Here is a 21452-nt window from a genome sequence, read left to right as displayed (position 1 = left end):
CTTCGTCACATTTGTTGTCCTAAGTGCTTTCGTTTTTCTGTCATGTGACTGTTTTTTAATGGCCATTTCCTCTTCCTGTCATGTGACTTGTTCTTTAACGGCCATTTCCTCTTCCTGCCATCTCCTCCCGTCAGCATGGTGAAGCCTCTGTACGCAGTGTTCATGTTTATGAAAGTGTGCTGTACAGTGTTCATGTCTATGGAAATGTACTTAGTTTAACACGCTGTGGCCCCTGCACACAGTGTATGTGATAATGAAATTGTTCTCTATCTGTCCAGGACTGTTTCAAACATTTGTCTCCCCCTCTCTGCTAATGGCTCTCACTCTCTCTCTCCACAGTGACAAATGAAGGACAAGCATCTCTAAAGTTTTGTGTTCCCTATGCCTTTTGAAACAATCCATTTTTCACCCAACAACTTGACTTAATTTGACATTAAGTCAAGTTTTTAAGCTGTTTGTTTTCAGTTAATGGAAGTGCTAAGACATTAAGCCGACACTAAGACTCTGAACTTTAGAGTTTGTGAGGTTAATCAAATTTCATTTAATTGCATCTTTCTATGAGAGATGACCAACAAAACCAGAGTATTCTGTGTGAGGTAAACTGGTATTCTATGACAAAGACTTTACCTTGATGTCATTTTTGAACATTGATTGTTATGATTTAAATTGCATGTATCACTCATGAAATGAAAATAGCTCATAGAACAGTATTTATAAAACACATCTGAGCACACTTAAAATTACCACTTAGATATCTCTTTTGCTCTACTGTTAAGTAAACAGAGTGATGTTGGAAGATATTTCAAAAGTACATTTAGGCTTCATTGATACGGGAACAGTCATTTTAAAGTTCCTGAAATTATTTTCATTTTATGAGTTGTATACAGCAAAGAGAACAATATATTGCCCGCATTTCTGAAGCAGTCACTTTTTAAAGACCCCCAATTAGTGAGCACAGCAATTTCAATAATTGTCTAAACCGTTATTCCAAGACTACAAGTCCCTTATTTAAAATTACAACATGGGACCAAAAATAAGTACATTTGTAGCACTTTACCTTTTAGGAGTAATGTGTGGTATACAATTATGTTATTCCAATAAATCATGGACTGGGTCTTTAATGTAATGATTGTTTCAGACATAATAAATTCACCATCTCTACATTATGTCAATTTCTCTTTCTTTCTTTCTCTCACTTTCTCATTTCTGTCCCATCCTTCTTTCTTTGAATCTAACTTTGATCATCCATCATTGCAGATAGAAAGTGGACATTCATCATCTTAGTTAAAGGGCTCTCAGTATAAGTACAAGAGCTCATCGAACCATAACATAATGAAAATAGCTATGCAAAGTGTATTTCTGCTATTAACATGTAGACGGGCATGACTGTTGGATTAACGGAGCAACGTGTGCTGTGCTGTCTCTCTTCTTCTCAGAGAACTTCTAGGTGCGTCTAGTGATCCTGCCGGGTCTGAGAGCTTACCAGCACTGCTACACCACTGTATTACTAAAGCCAAGGGAGGGGCTGCCAACAACAATAACAACACAACCTCCGTAAGAAGAACAGGTTCGTCTGATGCTTAGAAAAAGTGTTTATCTTAACTCTCTGAAGCGCTTTGAGGGCCTTTTTTGCCGTCTTTTTATTTTTCCTGTCACATTTGACTCACTGCAAGCTCTTTTTTCACTGCACCATAAGTCCTTCACCTATATGAAAACAACCATGGCTATAAAGACTCTTACCAAAAATTCTAACAACAGAGGCATAATGATCATTACAATATTTTTGTAAAACATTTTTAAGTTTGGAACTTTAAAGAAAATAGAATTTCTTTAATGTATTTAACAAAAAAAATGATACAATTGAATTATTGACAATATAAAACATTTTCCAAGTACCCTGCGAGTCTTACCAATATTGGTATAAAACATGGCATCTCCAATTGCAATACAAATTGACAACATGTTCTCCAACTCATACGACCAAATAGGTTGATTGTTCAAGCCCTTATTACGACCAAATAGGTCGATTGTTCAAGCGCTTATTACGACCTATAATCACGTTTTAAAGTTCTCAACCTCTAGTGCTCCTGTTGAATGCAAACTCTCCGGAGCGTCGTATATTCACAAATAACCCTCTCTTGAAAATCCTAAATTGTAGGATAGTTTGGCCATTCAAATGCTTTTTGATTAGATTGCTAGCGAGAAGTGTATATTGTACTTTCAGAATCCACGTCCAGTGGATGTGTAGGATCTATAGTTTGATAGATATTACGAAGATGATTTGAGGTCTCGCCAGTAAAACTGTATATGCGGCAGCGTCCATGTAAAGTTAGCGTCAACACGTAAACCCTCATGGGGTGAAAACAGTATTTCCGGTCTCGAAGTTTTCATAATAAAACCGTATTCCCCCCACTGTCAAATGATTTCAAAGCTATATCTGCAGTACTCATCCACTAAAAACATCAGTTTATCCTTGTTAATTACACAACATTAATTGATTTAAATCGTGTACAATGCTTTTGTGTTTTTCCCGTAGGCTTTTCCCTGAGAGACACATTTCTTTTTTCAGAGGTTTTGATAGGCTAAAACATCTACCTACATAATCCTCAGCTACCGTTCAAGCTTGGTGATTTGGATGTTTTAGCCGCAATGCACATTCGGATATGGTGTTTGTGCGATATGAAATAGGGTTTGTAAAGGAAAGCGGATGTTGTAGTCCTAAACGATAGCTGAGGATTCTGGGTAGTGTAGTGTCTTCGGAAACTCTGTAGTGTCTCAACTCCCAAAAGACTATTTGTTTCTCCGAATCGAAGGTTAAAAACACAAAAGCATTGTACACAATTTAAACCAATCAATATTGTGTAATTAACAAGGATAAACTGATTTTTTGTAGTGAATGAGTAATGCAGATATCACTGTGTGATCATTTGACAGTGAGGGGAATATATCCGGTTTTATTATGAAAACTTCGAGACCGGAAATACTGTTTTCACCCCGTGAGGGTTGACCCTAACTTTACATGGGTGTTGCGTAAAGACGTAGTCCACGTTCTCCTGGCGAGACCATAGGGCGAGAGCTTAAATCATCTTCATAATATCTATCAAACTATAGATTCTACACATCTACTGGACGTAGACTTTAAAAGTACAATATACACTTCTCGCTAGAAATCTAATCAAAAAGCATTTTAATGGCGGCAACGGGAGCATGTTGTTTCTTACACGACCACTAGAGGTGCTACACTTTAAAACGTGACTATAGGTCGTAATAAACTGCTGAACAATCAACCTATTTGGTAGTTTTTTGTAGGAGGACAACCTCTCTTGTCCTTTACTCTCTGCTCTGTTCAAACAGTGTAAAGTTTAGGTAGAGTTTTTGTCACATCATAGTCGGTGTCTACCTAAAAACTCAAGATGTGCTAAGGGGTGCAGAATATTCATTTTTTACAGGATCTGGTTAGAACTTTAATTGAGACATGTAAAATAAATAGATTTTGATGAAATATCACAACATTAAGCTTGGTTTGGTTGCTTTAATCACATAATGTGATCAAGGGCTGCTGGAAACTTGAAAATCCAACAATATTGTTTCAGGAGTTTAGAGCAGAGCAGACCCAGATGCAGGCTGACTGGTAACAACATACCTGTGGTGGATGGTGTGTTACTCCTTTGCTTCTCTCTGCCCCCCTTTCAGGTGTGTGTCCCTCTCAGACCCAGCAGCAATCTCAGACCCCCCAAGAGGGAGAGGATCTCCACAGAAAGAGGAAAAGGCAAAACAAGAAGAACCCCTATGTCTATTTGACCTCCTTCCTGCACCGCAGGCAGTCTGAGGATGACCAGACAGGCATACTGGCCAGTGCAGACTCTGAGGGCCCAAATTACGGCACTCTACGCTGACCCGTGTGCCCCCAAGCCATTGGACTAGACTGAACCCACCTCAGCCCTCCCTGCTCCACCCCGGGCTCTAGCTAACACATTTCTTATAATCTCTAAAAGTTCATCAGGGCTGGGCAGCGAGAAACATCCAGCTGAAAACTCCGGGGGTTGAAAATCTCATTTGAAGTCAAGAACAATGGCTTTTCTGACTTGGCACCACCACTTGTCTCTGAGGAATTTCACTTGAAAACATTTCAAACATATATAATGTATATAAATAGTAAAAACAAGGGAATTAAGCTTCCTTCTACAGTAATACAAATGTGTTGGTTGAGTATGTCACAACACGTAAAAGATTTTTCACTCACTGGTCATTGATAGGTCCATATCTTTAGGTTTTCCAATGATACAGTGTACTGTGAAACCTGGTGCGTCCTCGGACATGGACATGGGTCTACCTTTCCTACAATACAAATAGCGTCAATATTAAAACACAGGGTTCTTACCACAAAATATACCTCAGAGTAAACGCAGAGTTGCTGTAAATCTTTGGGTATACTGTAAGTACTTGACCTTTTTACATATGGAACGTATGGATTAAAAGGTTTATATCACACGCCGCACTCATTCAGACAGATAATATGGCCTAACTTGATCTAATTTAGCTTTTTATTATCGATAATAGCTGGAATCTTGTGTTTATTTTCATGTATGATTCAATGCCAACCATTAGAGGACTGTCTTAATTGTTATGCTTGATGGCTGAGTGTGTTTACACTTATCATTAAAGCACCAAATTAAGAACAAGATCATAGCCTTCATGAGAGCTCTCAAAATAATTTGGGGCTTACACGATCAACAGAGGTTGGACTTTAGGTTTAGAAGAACAGGGTGATGAATTGTGAAGTGTACTGTAGTATGTATTTCATTATTAAGAAAATCATTTGTGGAACGTGGCACGTCTCTAGGTGCCTTTTTTTGCCTTTTTCTCTTGTTTTTTCTAACATAAACTGCCTTTTCCTTCGCCTTCTCATATTTGTCTCTTCTGGAGGTTGGAAGTGAGAGACTTTAATAGTATGTGTGTTTTTACTTTCTCTGCCAAGGACACATTAGAGAAAATGCTACAAAGAATGCATAACTTCTTTGTTGTTTTTTACATTTATATTTTAAATGGGTACCTGCTTCAACTTTGTGTATCCAAGTAATAGTACAGAACCAGATTACCCATACAAATAAAACAAAAAAACACAAATTAAAATAAAAAAGGCAAGTAAATCCAATAAATACCACTTTATCTTCAAGTACAAGAGCATTGTGCATGAGTTTTCATGCGTAACTAGTAGGATGTTAATGTTTAACGACAGCTGTTAGAGGAGAATGTGATTTATTCATGAAGCGGTTAACAAGCAATGGGAAACACTCTAACAATGGCCACCCTGACTGTTTATCTTTAACAACTGTATATTACTTGCTAGCTACTTCTCTGTATGTTTGTTAGTTTTTCGTCACTAACCGATAATGAATGTATGTTTTGCTGTACAGAAAACGAATGTTCCGATGTCAAAGTATATCGAATGACCCATTAAGTTGTTTATAGAGCAGCTGCCATTGGTGAGATGTCCAGTTGGCAAATTAAGTCCCAATTGTTTAACTTCTCTGTGTTATTGCTGCATAAGGTAATAACTAACAGCCCCACACAAGTCCTGAGCCAAGCTCCCTTTCTTCTGATGGCTACAAAAAAAACATTTCCTTTTTACTGCTAATGCTAGTTCAATCACTCAAAAACATATCAGCTATATTTCCATCTGCTACAAACAAATCAGAGGTTTCCGACAAATATCCACATGAATGAATCGACTCAATGTCTGCTTATTGAAATCTCTTTTGACAAGTGAGAGAGTGATGATTGCCTGAAAGTGAAAGTGCATATTCTACTTTAACAAATTGGTTTCATGTAAGATACGAGTAAAACAAAAAAAGATCTATATTTGTTATGTACATGGTATGTATTGTATTTGTAAAGATTAATCAAACCATGTTTTACAGGAAGACGTTCTTGTATGAGGATGTATGAAAAGACGGGAAGGATCCCTAGGAAAAATAAATTAGATTATATATAAAAGTATTTGCTTACAGTACGGCTTTAAGCGGATAATGTTTCTAAAACATTTTAAGGTGCCTCATTTGTTATACTTTAGCAGACATTATTTTATCTGAGAAGAAAAGAAAACCTTAATGTTAGTACCGTACGATGTATTATTGCCATAGCCCGCTGGCTGCACAAGTTAAGTAGTATTTTCTCTGATGTATAGTACGTGAATGCCCTTTGGAAAAAGCTTTAGAAGCAGACGTGTGTTGCCCTCTATAACAATATTCTTGGAACAAAGTAATACTCTTAGATTTATCCAGATCTTTCGCCTTCAGGTGTCCTAAGCAAATAAACGGAAGGAAACTTTTTTCTAAGCGTCACAGACATGCTCTCGTCATGTACAATACGTGCTGTGGAGGAAACTGTGTTTACATTAGTTTGATGAAGAAAAGTGTGTTAGGGCATAGTTGCTTTGAACATTACGACTTGGTGCTATGTTTAACTTTGTGGTGCTGTAGAATAGAGGTCTAAAGATTTTTTGTTCTGTTTTCACAAGTAGGCCCTGTGTGTTTGAGCAACTAAACTAGCTCCGGTAGACTCTATAGGTCCTTATAACAGTATCATGGTGTGATGACAGTGATAGACAATACTGGAAAAATAGTAGTATAACCTCGAGTAATAGAGACTTGTGACATTCAAATGAACTCCTGTTTTCTATAGTGTGTTTGCAATGTCTGTCTGTGCTTCCAAGGTACCCTCTCTAAAGTATATTTGTGATGATACTGACAATATTAACTAAGCCTAAAAAGAGAACCTGGTTTAAATTAGTACACAGCCGCAGGACACATGAGAGGGAATCTGAGAGCAATGTCAGGTCGCGAGGGGATCTTTTCTACACACTTCCTGTAGGTCCGCCATCTTTGGTTAACAGCACTGTTTTTCAAGCACACTATCTGCAGGGGCGTAACCGTCTCATGTCATCACCACTTTTCTGACCGTAGAAATACTACTAGTACTGTACAGTATGGCCACGAGTAGCCATCAGACCACATTTGTATGTAATACTGATTCTCCTGGTTGAAAGGTGTTGGGAAAGCTCATACATCCTCTCTGGGTTTAAAACGAATGGATGTTGTCTTCCGGGCTCTTTTTTGCATATTCAACAGAAACATGTAGCCTACAGCGTTTAAGAGGGCTGCTTTGGACGTACTGTTAGCTTGATTTTTTTGTTTCCTTTTCGATTTTTCTGCTTACAGCTTTTAGTGCATCACTAGGTGCTGGTAGGATGATACTTAGAACCATTTTGATTTTTTATTGTATTAATCTTGCATGTAGAGACAATACAAGAAAACGCCTACTGTATTTAGCAATCATTCATGGACATCCAAGCTGGTTGTTATTGGACGGAAAATAGAAATATGTAGTATTTTCTATATTCTCTGTTTTTTCATGTGTACCAGCACTGAGAAACTAGAATGTATTATTATCGTAGGCTACAATAAGCACTACATCGTTGACTGTTTTAGCTATTGCTCATACTCAAGCAAACCAAGTAGTGCTTAAAAAGGAAGAAAATTGACTACATTTAATTTCATTTTCATCCACTGAACTCTGTGCTGTTCATCACATGTTTACATTCTGTATTATATGTTGTTTATTGTTTTTTTTGTACATAGTTTGTCTCCATAATGGTCTTTAAGTTGTATTCAACACTGTTCATATGTAAATATTTCCCAACATTTTTTTTTACTTTTCTCTGTTTTAAAATGATAACCTGATGTCCCTTTTTTTGTGTTCAGTTTTTAGACTTGTATTTCCGTTATGTCACCACATCAGGTATAACGCTTCACTTAACTTTTTGTGAGCAATTAACTCATACTGTATGGTGCTGTACCAAAGCCTTATGTATAATATTTGTATTACTTTATCTCTTGTTTGCCACTGCTGTCCAGTGAATTCTGTATCATCTGAGATCATGTCTTACTCACTCTTCATGTTCAACTGCCATGGATCTCATTTCTTTATTGAGTAAACAGAAACCTGAACGAACTATGATGTAAAAACTCTGGCCTGTAACCAACTGGCCTGGATATGACAGTCGCCATCAAAAGCCTTTGTAAGGAGAAACACACAGGCTCACTGCTGGTGGCTCATTGTGACGTAGACATGGGCCTAGCACATGATCTATGCTCTATATATGGCATGTCTATGAGAATATGAAAACAGTGTTGTATTCATGTCACCATATCATTTCAAAATGCTTAGTCCCATACGAAATTTTCCTCTCAAATTTTTGTATTTTGATATAATAAAAAAATCAAAAGAGGTTTTATTTTTCTTTGTGGATTTATTTTTCCTAGACTTGAGCTCCTCTGTTCGTATCTCTCAAGAAGGTGTAGTTCATATGCTGCACACAGGGTGTAGGTGTTGGGCAGATGGAGATAGGGTGGGGATTGAGCGGTTTAATCAGGCCAGGTTTTTTTTGTTCTTTAATCCTAGGACACACTAGCAGCAGCCCATGAGTTTAACTGCAAGGTTTTATATCAGATTTTTATCTCGAGAAAATGTTTTTTCCTTTGATTTGTAACATGTCGGATATATGACTTTATTTAGAATGGTGCTATTGAGATCAAAGTCTATGTTTAAATGCACACAAGTTGTTAAATGATTAATATTTTGACCCCAGCTTGGCTTTCTTGGCCATTCAAACATTAAGGAATGATTTGTATGGTGGAACAAGAAAAACAAATAACTTGAAAGAGGATGAGTCCTATCAGAATGACCTTTGTGCTTACCCCCGGCAGGCACACAAACAAATGAGCAGCGATCTGCATACACCTGAAGAGCAGTTAATCCACTGGGCAAACACACCAATCTTTGGAGGCGTCACCAACTCTTTTGAAAAAAAAAGTCTAATTGTTTAACATTTTTCTTCAGCTATTATATAAAACGTAAAAACATAGTTGTTCCTTTAAGTGATTTTGGCTTGGTCTGTAACTCACATTTTTCTTCTCATTCAATTTGTCAGTTTATTCAGTTTTTTTCCAGAAACAATGCCTATAACGATAATAGTTTGGCATTGAGAAATACACGTATGTGTTCTTGCCAAAAAGTAATTTAAGAGGATTGATTAACTTTTGCAGCAGCCCGTCTTATATACTGCTCCAGGTAGCAGCCAGTTAGCTTAGCCTAACAGACTGGCAACAGCTGGCCTGGGTCTTATTCGAGGTAACATATACAGCACATTGTAAGCTCACAAATATTACACTTTACAGTAGTTGAGCTTTAATCATAGAGCTAATACAAATATATATTTTATAGATATTGCTTATAACTTCCTGTTCACTATGGGGTTGCCAGGCAACCAGTTGAGACTTGTGGAAGATACTGCAACCTATCTGTTGAACATAATGAATACAGTATACTAGAAAACAATAGGGAACATATTTATGCTTATCTTACACATTGTATTATAGATCTGAGTATAACTAAAGTAAACAAGAAATTGAGAAAAAACTGGAAATTAGTTAACTTTGAGATGCTTCTTAGCGTTCTATAATTGTAATTTATTACTTTGGACCATGCTGTATTTACCCGTTACTTTATGTCTCTTCAATGTGATGTTAGGTATTTGCTAGAGGAATAATATCAATAATAACAGTAGTACAATTGTCAGATATAAATCAACAGAGACAGGGTCAGGGATCTTAATGGTGTCCCAGTGCCTCCCCAGCAAAAATAAGACATTTTGACATTTGAAATCCTCTCCTTTAGTGGACGGGCACAATAAGATGATGTATATTAGGATGGTGGTTTGCAGGTTTTACTCCTCTCACTGTTACCACCCACTAGATGGTTATGTAATTCTGTACCAAGCATTACCTAACACCACACAATTTGCCAGATGGGGCTCCTCAGGCTGGTGAATATTTTCAAAAAGGATGAAGGGGGGAGGGGGGGCTGCATACTCTCACGCCTGCTGCATATTCAGGTCCTTGACATTGAAAAGGTCTGGGAACCCCTAGGGCTAAAACATCCCAGGCGCGCGAGCACGACATCAGTTGTGCGCGCTCTCGCTGGCGAGTGCAGATTCACAGAGCGAGCCAGCTCCTCGGAATCACTCCCACACTGCCTCAGCCTCAGAGATGTCGCACCCGAGCACAGCTTTCACCACAGAAAACATCTACCTCCGATGATCCGCTGTAAGCCTGCGTGTGTGTCCGCGATGAGCGTTTCTGCAGTGCGATGCTGACAGCATGTTTCCTCGTCGAGAAGCTCAGCGCTGTGCAGCATAGAGGAGTGGAGCAACGTGCACAGTTACAGGTAGGCTGTTCGATCAGGGAGTCAATACCACACACATTATTGAACCGCTGTCACTGCCCTGATGTGTCATTTTGAAACCTGATTCAGGCTGTTTTACGAATCGATCAGCCGATCAATTTGGTAAAATGACCGTGTTTGTGTGTGTGTGTGTGTGTGTGTGTGTGTGTGTGTGTGTGTGTGTGTGTGTGTGTGTGTGTGTGTCTGTCTGTGTGTGTATGTATGTGTGTGTGTGTCTGTCTGTGTGTGTATGTGTGTGTGTGTATGGAGTCGAACGGTGATCTGTCAGGCCCAACAGGTCATAGTACACCGGTGGTTAACTTTTCCCCCTGTAGCCCACATTGTCTGGTTGCTCTATTGAATTAGACTGTTTATTTTGAAACCCGTTTTACGATGGTTGTTTGTTGGTAGGTTAGAGGGAAAATAATAGGCACGATTTAAGTAACTTAGGCTCTGTAGCTTTGAAAATACTGATCGATTGGGCGAGAAAATCGACCAAAATTGAGTGGGGATATATTTTGACATCGATTCATGTCATTTTTGTGTAAACTTAAGTAAGTTTCTGCCAGTTTATAGACCACATTATTTGATCATTTATCGAGAAAATAATCATACAATACCATAAGATAATGTTTTATTGTTAGATGTTTCTTGCATCACAGCAGCTTCATTTGCAACATCAAGAAGGACACAGAGGCAACGAGAAACACATACAGCAGATAATTCAATAAAGGAGCCTAAATATCTTTTATAATATTGTACTAGTTTATAAAATAAATCATCAGTGATGTAATTAGAGAAAATACAAAGGGAATTGATAAAACATGTGTAATTTCTAACAAATTATTGGGACTGAGAGAGAAGTAACAGATTAACCATCCTTTCTTTAAACATATTCTCAAAAATTCACAAGTTCCAATTTATCAGGTTTGGGGACTGGCTGCCTATTTTATGTAAAAGTAAACTGAATTTATTTGTGTTTTGGAGTGTTTTTTCATCTTTTCGTCATTGGCTTTTGTCATTATTTTCTTTTGAATATTTATAGATCGAGTGATTCATGAATAAATTAGGGAAATAATACGTTTAAAGATAGTAATGCTGCCTTTTACACTGTATTGTGAAGCCTGTGGTTACACTGTGCCATACTTGTATGTGTGTAGGAGTGCGTAGGGACAACATCATAGATATGTTTGGTATTGTATTATGTAATACAGTGCAAAACACTCATAACACAATCATGGCCTCAACATGTACAGCCACAGTTGAACATGAGTGAAGGTAGTTATTGTGGCAGGGATGTTGTATTGGATTGCATTAGATTGGGCAGGTGACATATCACGTGTCATATCTCTGCGTTTCTGTGACACCTAATATTGGGTTAGTGAGCCAGCAGCATGGTCACATAGCTTTATCCTCTAGATTAGAATGAATTTCATATTCCCTAAATATGTGTCCCACTCAGTAAATACCCTCTTAATCATTTATTTGACTGTCATTTGCCTATTTTGAGGAAGTGAATATGTGCTTGAAACCGAAAGGCCTGTATTATGTCACTGTTAGGCTTAGGTGGCAGATCAGCTTGTCGATTAAATATTTGGGTCTCTGTTTTCTACAAATTAATCGCCCTGCTGTTCACCCCGCTTTCGACCCTTTATTTGTGACGTTAGTGGCAGAAGGACAAAGATAGAGCCGTGACACCGACTCAGTGTCTGTGAGATTAAATAAAGTTAATCTCACCCTTTTAGACTTCAAGAAGATTTTAGGATCATATGACCCCCCCCCCCCCCCCCCCCCCCCGCCACCTCTCCCTCTTACTCTTACTCCACCTTCAAAAAGTCAAATGAGAGACAAAGCTTTATCAGAGGTTTATTTAAAAAAAAAATGGTTGCAGTGTGCTCTTCCTGAGGGAGTGGCATCATCATTGTGCTAGCAGCTATGTCATTGGCTCGGGCAGATTGTGGTTGGTGACGATGACGATGGAGAGGATGTGTCAAAGCTTATGGTCAAAGGTTGCTCACAGGCTTGATTTTCCCTCGCCTTGTTAACTCATCCTCAGTCTGGATGGAGCTTCAAGTCACGATGGACCGGAGAGAGGTTACCATGGCAACCAAGAGCCTTTCTCCACTGCGCCTCTCTGGCTAGTGTTGTCTGCATTCCAGAGCTCAGAATGAGAGCATGAAACCAACTTTACACTGGCCTGTCTCATCCCTGAGGGAGACGATGTTTGTTTACAGTATGGTTAAGCTGCATCAAAATCCAGACATGAGGATGCAGTTAAAGCTGCTGCTATTCTTGTTTTTATATTGGTAATTGACCACATGACTTAGTGTACTCAAAGGGATTACTTGTTTTGATAATTATCATTGGACCTGTTGATGTATTGTGATTTTAAGGGTGTCCATTATCATCTGGCTGGGGACAACAGCTGAAAATTAGCAATGTTTGCTAAAGCTTCCCCATTTACTGTTTTTTGTGACAGTTGATCTATGGGGACTGTCCACGACACTATAAACAAATAAACTAAACTGAATTAAACCTCAGTTCCCCACAGTTTTTTGAGCTTCGTAGTGTCTTTCAGCCCATTGTTTTGGTTTTCCAGTGCACAACTTTACTGTATTTGTTCCCCCTCATAGCTTTCATTTGTAATATCAGCAATTAAGCTTAGACACCTCCTAGACGCTAACTTCCTATCACCAAACAGCAGATTGAAAAAGTTAGAAAGAAGCTTCTAAATGTAGCGTATTATAGTTGTTCACTATTTTGCATCTAAAGACATAGGGATTTCCCTCAGATGTTTCATTCGAGAACAAACAAAGCTAAAAAAAGTGAATATTAGACCACCTTCTTCATTTAGACACAAATATGGTAAATAAATGATAATGTCATATACTCTGTAACTGCTGTATGTGATAATAAGAAACTCTTTCCTAAAAAGTGTCTACAGTTGTTTCAAAAGTGGCCAAAACATCAGTAGCCTAATTGCAGGTCTAGTTCTTTTTTTAAATAAGGATTTAAAGGGGACCTATTATGCAAAATCTACTTTTTCATGTCTTTTATACATCAACATGTGTCCCCTCTGTGTAAAGAGATTCTGAAAGCTTCAGGAAAAAAGATTTGCTCACTTTTTGTCCTGATCCATTTGTATAAAAACCTGTCTGAAAATGAGCTCATTTTGGCCACTTTATGATGTCATGACGATTTTCATTAGCCAATCACCAACCAAGGTAAGCCCCCCCCACCTTATCACCTGAATCTCCTCCTAGAGCACCATTGTGTTCTTTTTAACCAAATATCTCTCAGAGGGGAGTGGCTCCTTATTTTCATCTAAGTAACAGACAGAGAATCAGCACTTTTGAAACAGGGCTGAAACAGAGGGGATTACGGGATGTTTGGTATTTCAGCCAAACATTTCAGAGACAAATTTTGTATATAACTGAGACCTATAATATATTGATGAAAAACAGTATACGAGGGGACCTTTAACACTTCAAGGTACAGCAGTTCCTGGCTTTGGACTCATACTGTAGACAAGTTTGCAACTAAATTCCTCATCTTTTTCAAATACTTGCATTTGGTATTTCGCTATGAGACAATGGAGATAATGACAAAACAGCTTTATTATGACTCACATCTTTATTTGACACAATTATGTCTTTAATCAGCTAACTAAAGTGGCTCGGTAATGTGTGTCAATTACAGCTTAAACAACATGTGTGTCCTAAATCTCCGAAATAGGTATATAATTACAGTATACTGTGTATGTGTTATATGTTGATTTCGGTTTGGATTAGACATGTTGTTTAACACCAATAGAAAAGATGTGAAATGGCAGATGTCCTTCTTCTCAGTGTTACTTCCTCCCTCCTCATTATGTGAGGGAGGCAGTGACTCACTAAGATTCATCTGCTGTGGGTTTGTAGCTCCAAATATGTAGGCAGCCATTCTTCATGTCAAGACACTTGCTGATAACGGTTTCATAAACAGTGTGCAAGATTGTGTAGGCTGCCCTATTTTCTTGAAAAGCGCCATGTAGGCCATTGGATACCAGGGCAACATCCTTCTGTGCTGCTTCTGTCTCCTGACTTCAGAACAACGCCTCTCCCTTAAAGTGTGACAGGTAGATGAACAGTTTTTTCTTAATGTGTTTGTATGTGACTGTTAGGGAGGTTGTATAAGGATGATTTCTACCCTATTCACAGTTTATTCTACATGTATAATAACATTAAACCGGTATCTTTTTTTGTGTCCTGGTTTGACATTGTTCTATTTTTACCGCCTATGATGCAGCACAAAGTGTCAGTACTGTAGGTTCAACCAATTTGTGGCAGGCAGGCAGGCAGGCAGGCAGGCAGGCAGGCAGGCAGGCAGGCAGGCAGGCAGGCAGGCAGGCAGGCAGGCAGGCAGGCAGGCAGGCAGGCAGGCAGGCAGGCAGCTTTTAATGCTTGCAGCTAGCCAGCCTCCTCTGCAAAGTGAAGTACATCATGTTCCTTCACTTGAAAGACTCACTGATGTCTGATGTGGAACAATCAGCAAGGTCAGGCATTGTACTGTGTACCATGTAACATTTTTTTATGATTTGCTGCTAGGAATCTCTGCCCTCCTTAAGCACCACATTTTAAAATACATACTTTTTACACAATTATTGGATGACTGTGCGGCACAGCTTTGTTTTTCTGGTGTCCTAGTCACGCTTCATTTTACTCCTAATGCTTCCAGTTCTGTATCATTTGGTGACACACCTCTCATTGAAATATGACTTGCCAAATACCGCTCCACCCTAATGACCCTCACTGTTTAAAACAGCACCCAATGTAACTCTTCTCAACAATACATTAAATTGCTCTCTGTGTAATATGTTGGCTCTCCTTTGGCAAGGTTATGGTGTCTACTATAGAGGAGATACAGCATGAGAGAGATAGAGTAGAGACCGGTATGCCTTGTGTTCCTGCCTGCTCACATTCTGCTGAGTCAGGAGGTTTTGTGGAAGTCAGTCAACAGCAACTCAGTGAGGCTACGAGCCAGAGGGGCTGGTGGGAAACTGCCACTGCAGCAGTGGCCATGAATCTACTAGTTAAGACCTGCTTAGGGAAGAGTTAAAACAGCCTCCTGTTAATTGGAGGGATTATTTTAATGATGTGGCAAAACCTTAGAGGTGATAGGAGAGGCCTTTTTTCTGCCTACATGCCCCAATGATTGTTGACGTTAGGAAGAGTCTAGTTTCACTTCATCAGGATATTCGTTCGCTTTGTTTACACTACATAAATATAGGCGTAGTGATAATAGAGATGTGTAAAGAGTGGAAGTGATAGGGGTTGTCTCAGTATTCTCATGGATTCAAGGAAATGTAGAAATGTGTTTCCAAAAACACAAGGGAAGGCAATATCTGAATACTTTTTTTGTGTAATATGTAGACTGTTTTTGTTGTGGTATATCAAGGAATATGGTAATGTAGCTGACTTGACAAAGCTGTCTGTTCAAAACAAAACAAAATGTGTTCGTCTATATATGTAGTACTTCATGTGAAATAGAACTACATGCCCCCTGGTTTTCTTTATGCCAGTTAGATTGCAGCAATTTATTAAATGGAACCATATTTAGGAATTTGCCTCATGTGCTCAGTGGTAGCACTACTGTTGAAATCTGAGCGTTCTGTGAGGAGCTAACATGTTTTTTCTTTCCTGATGGTGTCTCCAGTTTATTTTCACAGTTCAACGGCATGTAGGTTCAGGTTCAGGTTCAGGTCAGGTTCTTTATTTGTACCCGTAGGTAGATTTTGTTTGCAGAGAAAAAGACAAGGGATCCATCCTGACACACTCTAAAAACAAACAGTCACAGACACATCTCTAATAAAAGGACTAGTAAAAAGTACAAGTACCCCATGCTCAGATTAGGTTGAATGCTCTCTCTATGTGGGCATACTTGCCAAACTTGAGACAAAAAAAGTAGGGAGGATTTTGTAAAACAGCGCCAGTGGTTTGAAGGCCCTCCCCCCAAATAATTTGAGGAACTATGTTTCCTGCATTCTGGTAAATTCTAAATAATGAAACAAAATGATAAAAACATGGCAATCAAATGTTCATGTTAAATACTTTCTTTAATTCTTAGAATAGAAAATAATTATATATTTTACAGACGTCTAAAAATAGCTTCAGTATTTATTTTTTCTCGGAGTACTCTCTCTTCTCTCTTTCTCTCTCCATCTCCCACTCACTGAGGAGGATGAGGCGCAAGCAGCTCTCATAAATTAAGCTGTTTTCTGTCTGGCTGGAAACACTTGTCTTATGTCTAACTAAATACCTAAAAAATAATATTTTCAAGCCTTTATTTACCCAGGTGCATCCCTTGAGATCATTGATCTCTTTTTCAAGGGAGACCTGCATAAATACGATCTTTTTTATCTTTGCATATTTCAAGCTTGTGACTTCTACCAAAGGGCAAAAATAACAGATCCTAGATTTCTTGACCCATTTTGGATTGTTCCATTTCTATAGAAACATTTTAGCTAGCGTTAAATGGGTAAGGAATGTACATCTTTGCCTTGTATTATTTGGGAGAACGCCTGACTGGACTGAGGGGTGCTAACTCAGATGTCCTGTTGTTAATATACACATATGTAGTGCACATATATATAGACTGGAAACAAATCTGAAAAAGCACCAGAATAAATATGTCCAAAATAATAAGCACCCTAAACCTGGACATGTCCTGGAGTTGCAATGACAATCTTGACATTTGCTTGCGGAGTAAGATATGAGTCTGTTTGGTTTCAAGCTAAAACATGTCAGTGCCATCTACGCTAAAAGGAGATCTGATGTTCTTGTGAAACCATCCTATGAATTTGCAGTCTGAAATGCATTATCACTGTAGCAACTCCCGGCACTCTAGTATGATGTCATCGCAGATTACAGTCTGGGCTCAGTGGATTGTAGCCTTGAGAGTCACACACGCTGCATCCCCAAGTGGGGTTGTCGTGTGGCGAATTCATTGCATCGGACTCTTCCTCCCATCCTCCCATATTCTCTAACGCCCACCCTCCCTCACTCTCTCCTCTCCTTCCTACTTGTCTCTGTACAGCGCGCTGTTGCAGTCAGGCAGCATCATGGAGGCAGGATGTGTGGTTGCCGCGGTGATTGAGAATGCTGCCTCAGGAACCCAGGGTGAACCAGGAAGTGGTGACGTCCTTGAAGGGTGAGTAGGAGCGTTTCATACCCTAACACAGGGGTCTGCAACCTTTTTGACCAAAAGAGCCATTTTGCCCCCTGTTCCACACATTTATTTAGTCTGGAGCCGCAAAACATATTTGATAGCTTGATAGCCTATAACGTTGTATATATTATTGTATCATAAAAAAAAACTACAGTTTGTTTGCATGTATTATTTATTACATTATAGAAAACTGTTTACCTCTAATAAGAAAAAAAGAACTCGTATAAGGAGAATAAAAAAAAATACACAGGCCTACTTTAAAATAAATCAAACCTATAGCTGCACGCACCCTAAAAATAGTTGTGACGTAATTATAACTGAACATCGTTAGCTGTCTTCCTCTTCCTTGTTTTTCCTCCAATACGTAAAGGCCGCAGCACCTTTGACAACTTCTCTCCACATATCAAATATACCGGTAAGCCAGCATTGTTTGCTGTGAAAGCATATAACTCCAACCACGCAGAATTAAACCCTGTGTTCCTCCGATACTTTTCTTTTCTTTTATTTGTCCATAGTTCGCTCATCGAGCCGGGGGTCAGGTTATTCGCCTGCAAGAAAAGGCGCTGGTGCGAGACCGTAGCAGGATGTGACGAATATTTTAGTTGACCTAATTAAAACCGTTTTTAAAAATGTTCATGTGTCACAGTATCACCTCAAAATACGAAACATTTTCAACCGTGCATCAAAATATAAATAGTCCTACAAATATTTGTATTTTACTTCCTTCTTATTTTTGTCTAAACTCAAGGGAACCAGAGTAGAGGGCTTAAAGAGCCGCATGCGGCTCCGGAGCCGCAGGTTGCAGACCCCTGCCCTAACAGATATATATTTAAAACCATGAAGTGTATGTTTGTGTGAGTGTTTTTGCCTTTGAATGAGATGAATACAAGTAGGAGTAGTCTGATGAGCCTTAAACCTGACCCTGTTTTGCAGAGTAGAACAGAAAGGGAAGAAAACTGTGTGTCTAACGTTACATTACGTCCAAAGCTTACTGCATTACCTATTATTTTAAATTGAAACTCTGTTATTAGCTCTGTCACTGTGGATTTCATAAATGACACAGTGTCTCATGTCCTGATCTCATCACACTGAATCACTGTGACTAATCCAAGGCCTGTCTCTTTTCCCTCTTAGTTGCTCATAAAAGTTTAGCTAAACGAACCTTACCCTCCTATCCTGTATGCATTGAGTCACATTTCAAGTGAGGTTTTTGTGTAGCACTCCCTTGTGGTTGGATTGCCTTTATGGCTCTCTGAATAGATGAATAGATGAGCTTTTCTTTTTTTGAGCCAATACAAAAGACACCAAGGCTTTCTGTTGACCCTTCAGTAGTGAGAGATGCCACACATTTCCCTCTGTATGAAGGAACTGTTCCCATCTAGATCTGATTGTAAAGAATGTATTGTGTTTTATAGGTGTCTTTTTCTCTCAGTATTAAAGGTTCATACACCAACGACCTAATACAACATGTTGTTTTGGCCATGCCTGTGCGATGTCATGATTTGAGCACTGGCCAGAGATTTTGAAATCATCTCCCCTCACTTGCTCCCTCTGGTGTATTTATTTAAAAACTGCAAATCTTATATGAAGATCCCAGAGTACATGGATGTTAGCATTACGTCATGCCACCTTTCTTGTTTTAACTATTGTATGTTTCTGTAGAGACGGCCTACCGTCTGCTGACCAGGACAAAGATGATGCCTTACCTACAGCCACCAACAATAATCCTCCAGAGGAGAAACAGCCACAAGAGACATCCACTGCCATGGTACACACACACACACACACACACACACACACACACACACACACACACACACACACACACACACACACACACACACACACACACACACACACACACACACACACACACACACACACACACACACACACACACACACACACACACACACACACACACACACACACACACACACACACACACACACACACTCTGACTCATCAGACACACATTCTTGAAGCTGTGTAATTTGTGTAGGTGATTCACACCATGAGGTTACCTACAGTTGGTCACATGGCACTCATGTGAGAGTCAGTAGTCACATTTATGAGGGTGAAAACGGGTGTAACATTAAAGGATGTCCCACCTTCAGGTTGAGATGGAGGTGATGTTTGGGAGAAGGGCTAAAGGCAAATGCGATATGAAAATATGATAACAGACCAGTCATATAATCTCCCCTTCCCTTCAGTTCACTTCTGGTTACTCCAGTTTAATGTTAATATCCTGCACAGCGCTCTTTCTTTATATCTTCTTCTCTGTAAAGGCATTACCCTCCAGCTTTTAGAATTCAAGTCTCTTGGACGAGTGTACGTTCAGCACACCAGATAGCCTATTCGTTTTTATGCATGTACCCTTTCATTTTCTAATTATATATCATCCTCCCCATCTATCAAAAACAGTCAAAACTAAAAACAGTAAAAAAAAAAAAACACAACCATAAATAAAATGTATACAGTTATAATAACATTATTACAATTTCTATTGAATAATGACCTGCCCTATATACTATAACATTGCATAATAGAGCATGAATAATATCTGACATAACATGTATACCATAATAATAGCTTTACAATCCAGTATGACATACAGTAAGCATGAAATAGCCCAACATAAATGATCATGGCATTAATATATTAGAATAATGGAAACAAATATATTGACCAGTTGCATTGCTTAGCATAACTCAAAATGAATATACAAAAGCAAAAAATTGCATTAAACCAATAGTATAATATGAAAGATATAGCATAATTTTAGCGCAACATAAAAGCGTAGCTTACATTGTAGTTGCAATGGATGACGTAAACAAACATAAGTACAACATTTTATTAGAGCTTAACTAAGCAAAAGATAGCATTAGCATAACATGGTAAGAAGGTAACATAAGCATAATAGCATTAGCATCACAAAGACAAAGATGTACAACTCATTTACACATGTTGTTTTGTCATGTCAGGCTTCTAAGTTTGTGTTTTTTGCAGCACAACATATGTTTCAAAGTGATCAACATCATCAGTTGTGGCTACCCATCTCCATCATGTGTACAGTGACTGACTGAAACTCTTTGACGTGTTCTCTCTCTGTTTGGCAGGTGAGGACTGATGACATAAAAGAGCACCCATCCGAGCCCCTCCTGCGCTCCTGTGTTAGCACAGCTAGCATGAAGGTCAAGAACATGAAGAAGTAGGTGCTCCCTGTGACAGTGTCGAAGCTATTATGGGCTGTAAAACAGGGCTGTTATCCAGGCCAGTGAAATGAGGACCTAATAAATGACGGGCGCGGCAGAGACAGACGAGTCAGCCCGCTGCCTCTCTAACCCTGTTCCCTCACACATTGGCCTAATCTCTCTTTCTTCTCCCTCTTTTGCTTAGCTTTGCTTTTCTCTCCACCATGGTGTCACTGTGTTGAATACTGATGAGGGACTGTTGTGCTGTGTGTTTTTAGGCTTACGTTCCCCAGAGGTCACTTCCCCACGTTGGCAGAGTGTGCTCATTTCCACTATGAGACTGTTGACTTTGGCAACATTCAGGTGAGAAAAAATACTTACACTGTGACTTCTTCAGCAGAGAATTACTTTGTTTAGTAATTGAGTTTTTGGCCCAAGTACAGTGGCCACTTTGGTGAATTGCTCCTGAAATGCATCACTCTTGAAATGCAATGTGGCAGTCAAATCAATATGCCTGTTTCTCTTTCCTTAGACTCTGTTTATTGCATTTTCCTTATTTGTCCTGAAATGCCACATCACAGCTTAGTTTGTCAGTTTAATTAGGAGATTTGACATATTCATTTGTCAAGAATAATACCCAATCACGGATAAATCATTTTGTTTTCAATGTGAGAGACGTAATAAGTCCCATTCCTATTAAAGCCATGATCAGCGTGTTAATCCTTCGCATTAGAGTATATTAATGTCAGACTCGTCAGACCTGTAAAC

General features: G+C 38.9%; 2 protein-coding genes across 9 annotated transcripts in view; both read left to right on the top strand.

Annotated features, from left to right (window-relative positions):
- Positions 1–8290, top strand: part of igsf9ba (immunoglobulin superfamily, member 9Ba) — a 64564-nt gene extending 56274 nt beyond the window's left edge. For 4 of the 8 annotated variants that reach the window (XM_079679224.1, XM_079679227.1, XM_079679225.1 and 1 more), the window contains 2 exons: positions 1437–1567; positions 3694–8290. In XM_079679224.1, coding sequence (XP_079535350.1) covers positions 1437–1567; positions 3694–3896 — 334 coding nt within the window. In that variant the 3' untranslated portion in view covers positions 3897–8290. Of the gene's footprint in view, positions 1–339; positions 1570–3693 lie in introns of those variants that run through there. The other 4 variants (XR_013807842.1, XR_013807843.1, XR_013807844.1 and 1 more) reach the window with 3 other exon arrangements.
- A 1627-nt stretch (positions 8291–9917) lies between these two features.
- The window catches only part of arhgap32a (Rho GTPase activating protein 32a), a 33030-nt gene continuing 21495 nt past the window's right edge, over positions 9918–21452 (top strand). The window contains exons 1-5 of the mRNA XM_079676574.1: positions 9918–10287; positions 17359–17472; positions 19153–19258; positions 20610–20701; positions 20963–21047. Of these exons, the coding sequence (XP_079532700.1) occupies positions 17384–17472; positions 19153–19258; positions 20610–20701; positions 20963–21047 (372 nt within the window). The 5' untranslated portion in view covers positions 9918–10287; positions 17359–17383. The remainder of the gene's footprint in view (positions 10288–17358; positions 17473–19152; positions 19259–20609; positions 20702–20962; positions 21048–21452) is intronic.

This window comes from Notothenia rossii (assembly GCF_949606895.1).
Source record: "Notothenia rossii genome assembly, chromosome: 4".
NCBI lineage: Eukaryota > Metazoa > Chordata > Actinopteri > Perciformes > Nototheniidae > Notothenia > Notothenia rossii.
Note: the sequence above shows the minus strand (reverse complement) of the source record. Positions and strands in the feature narration are given on the sequence as shown.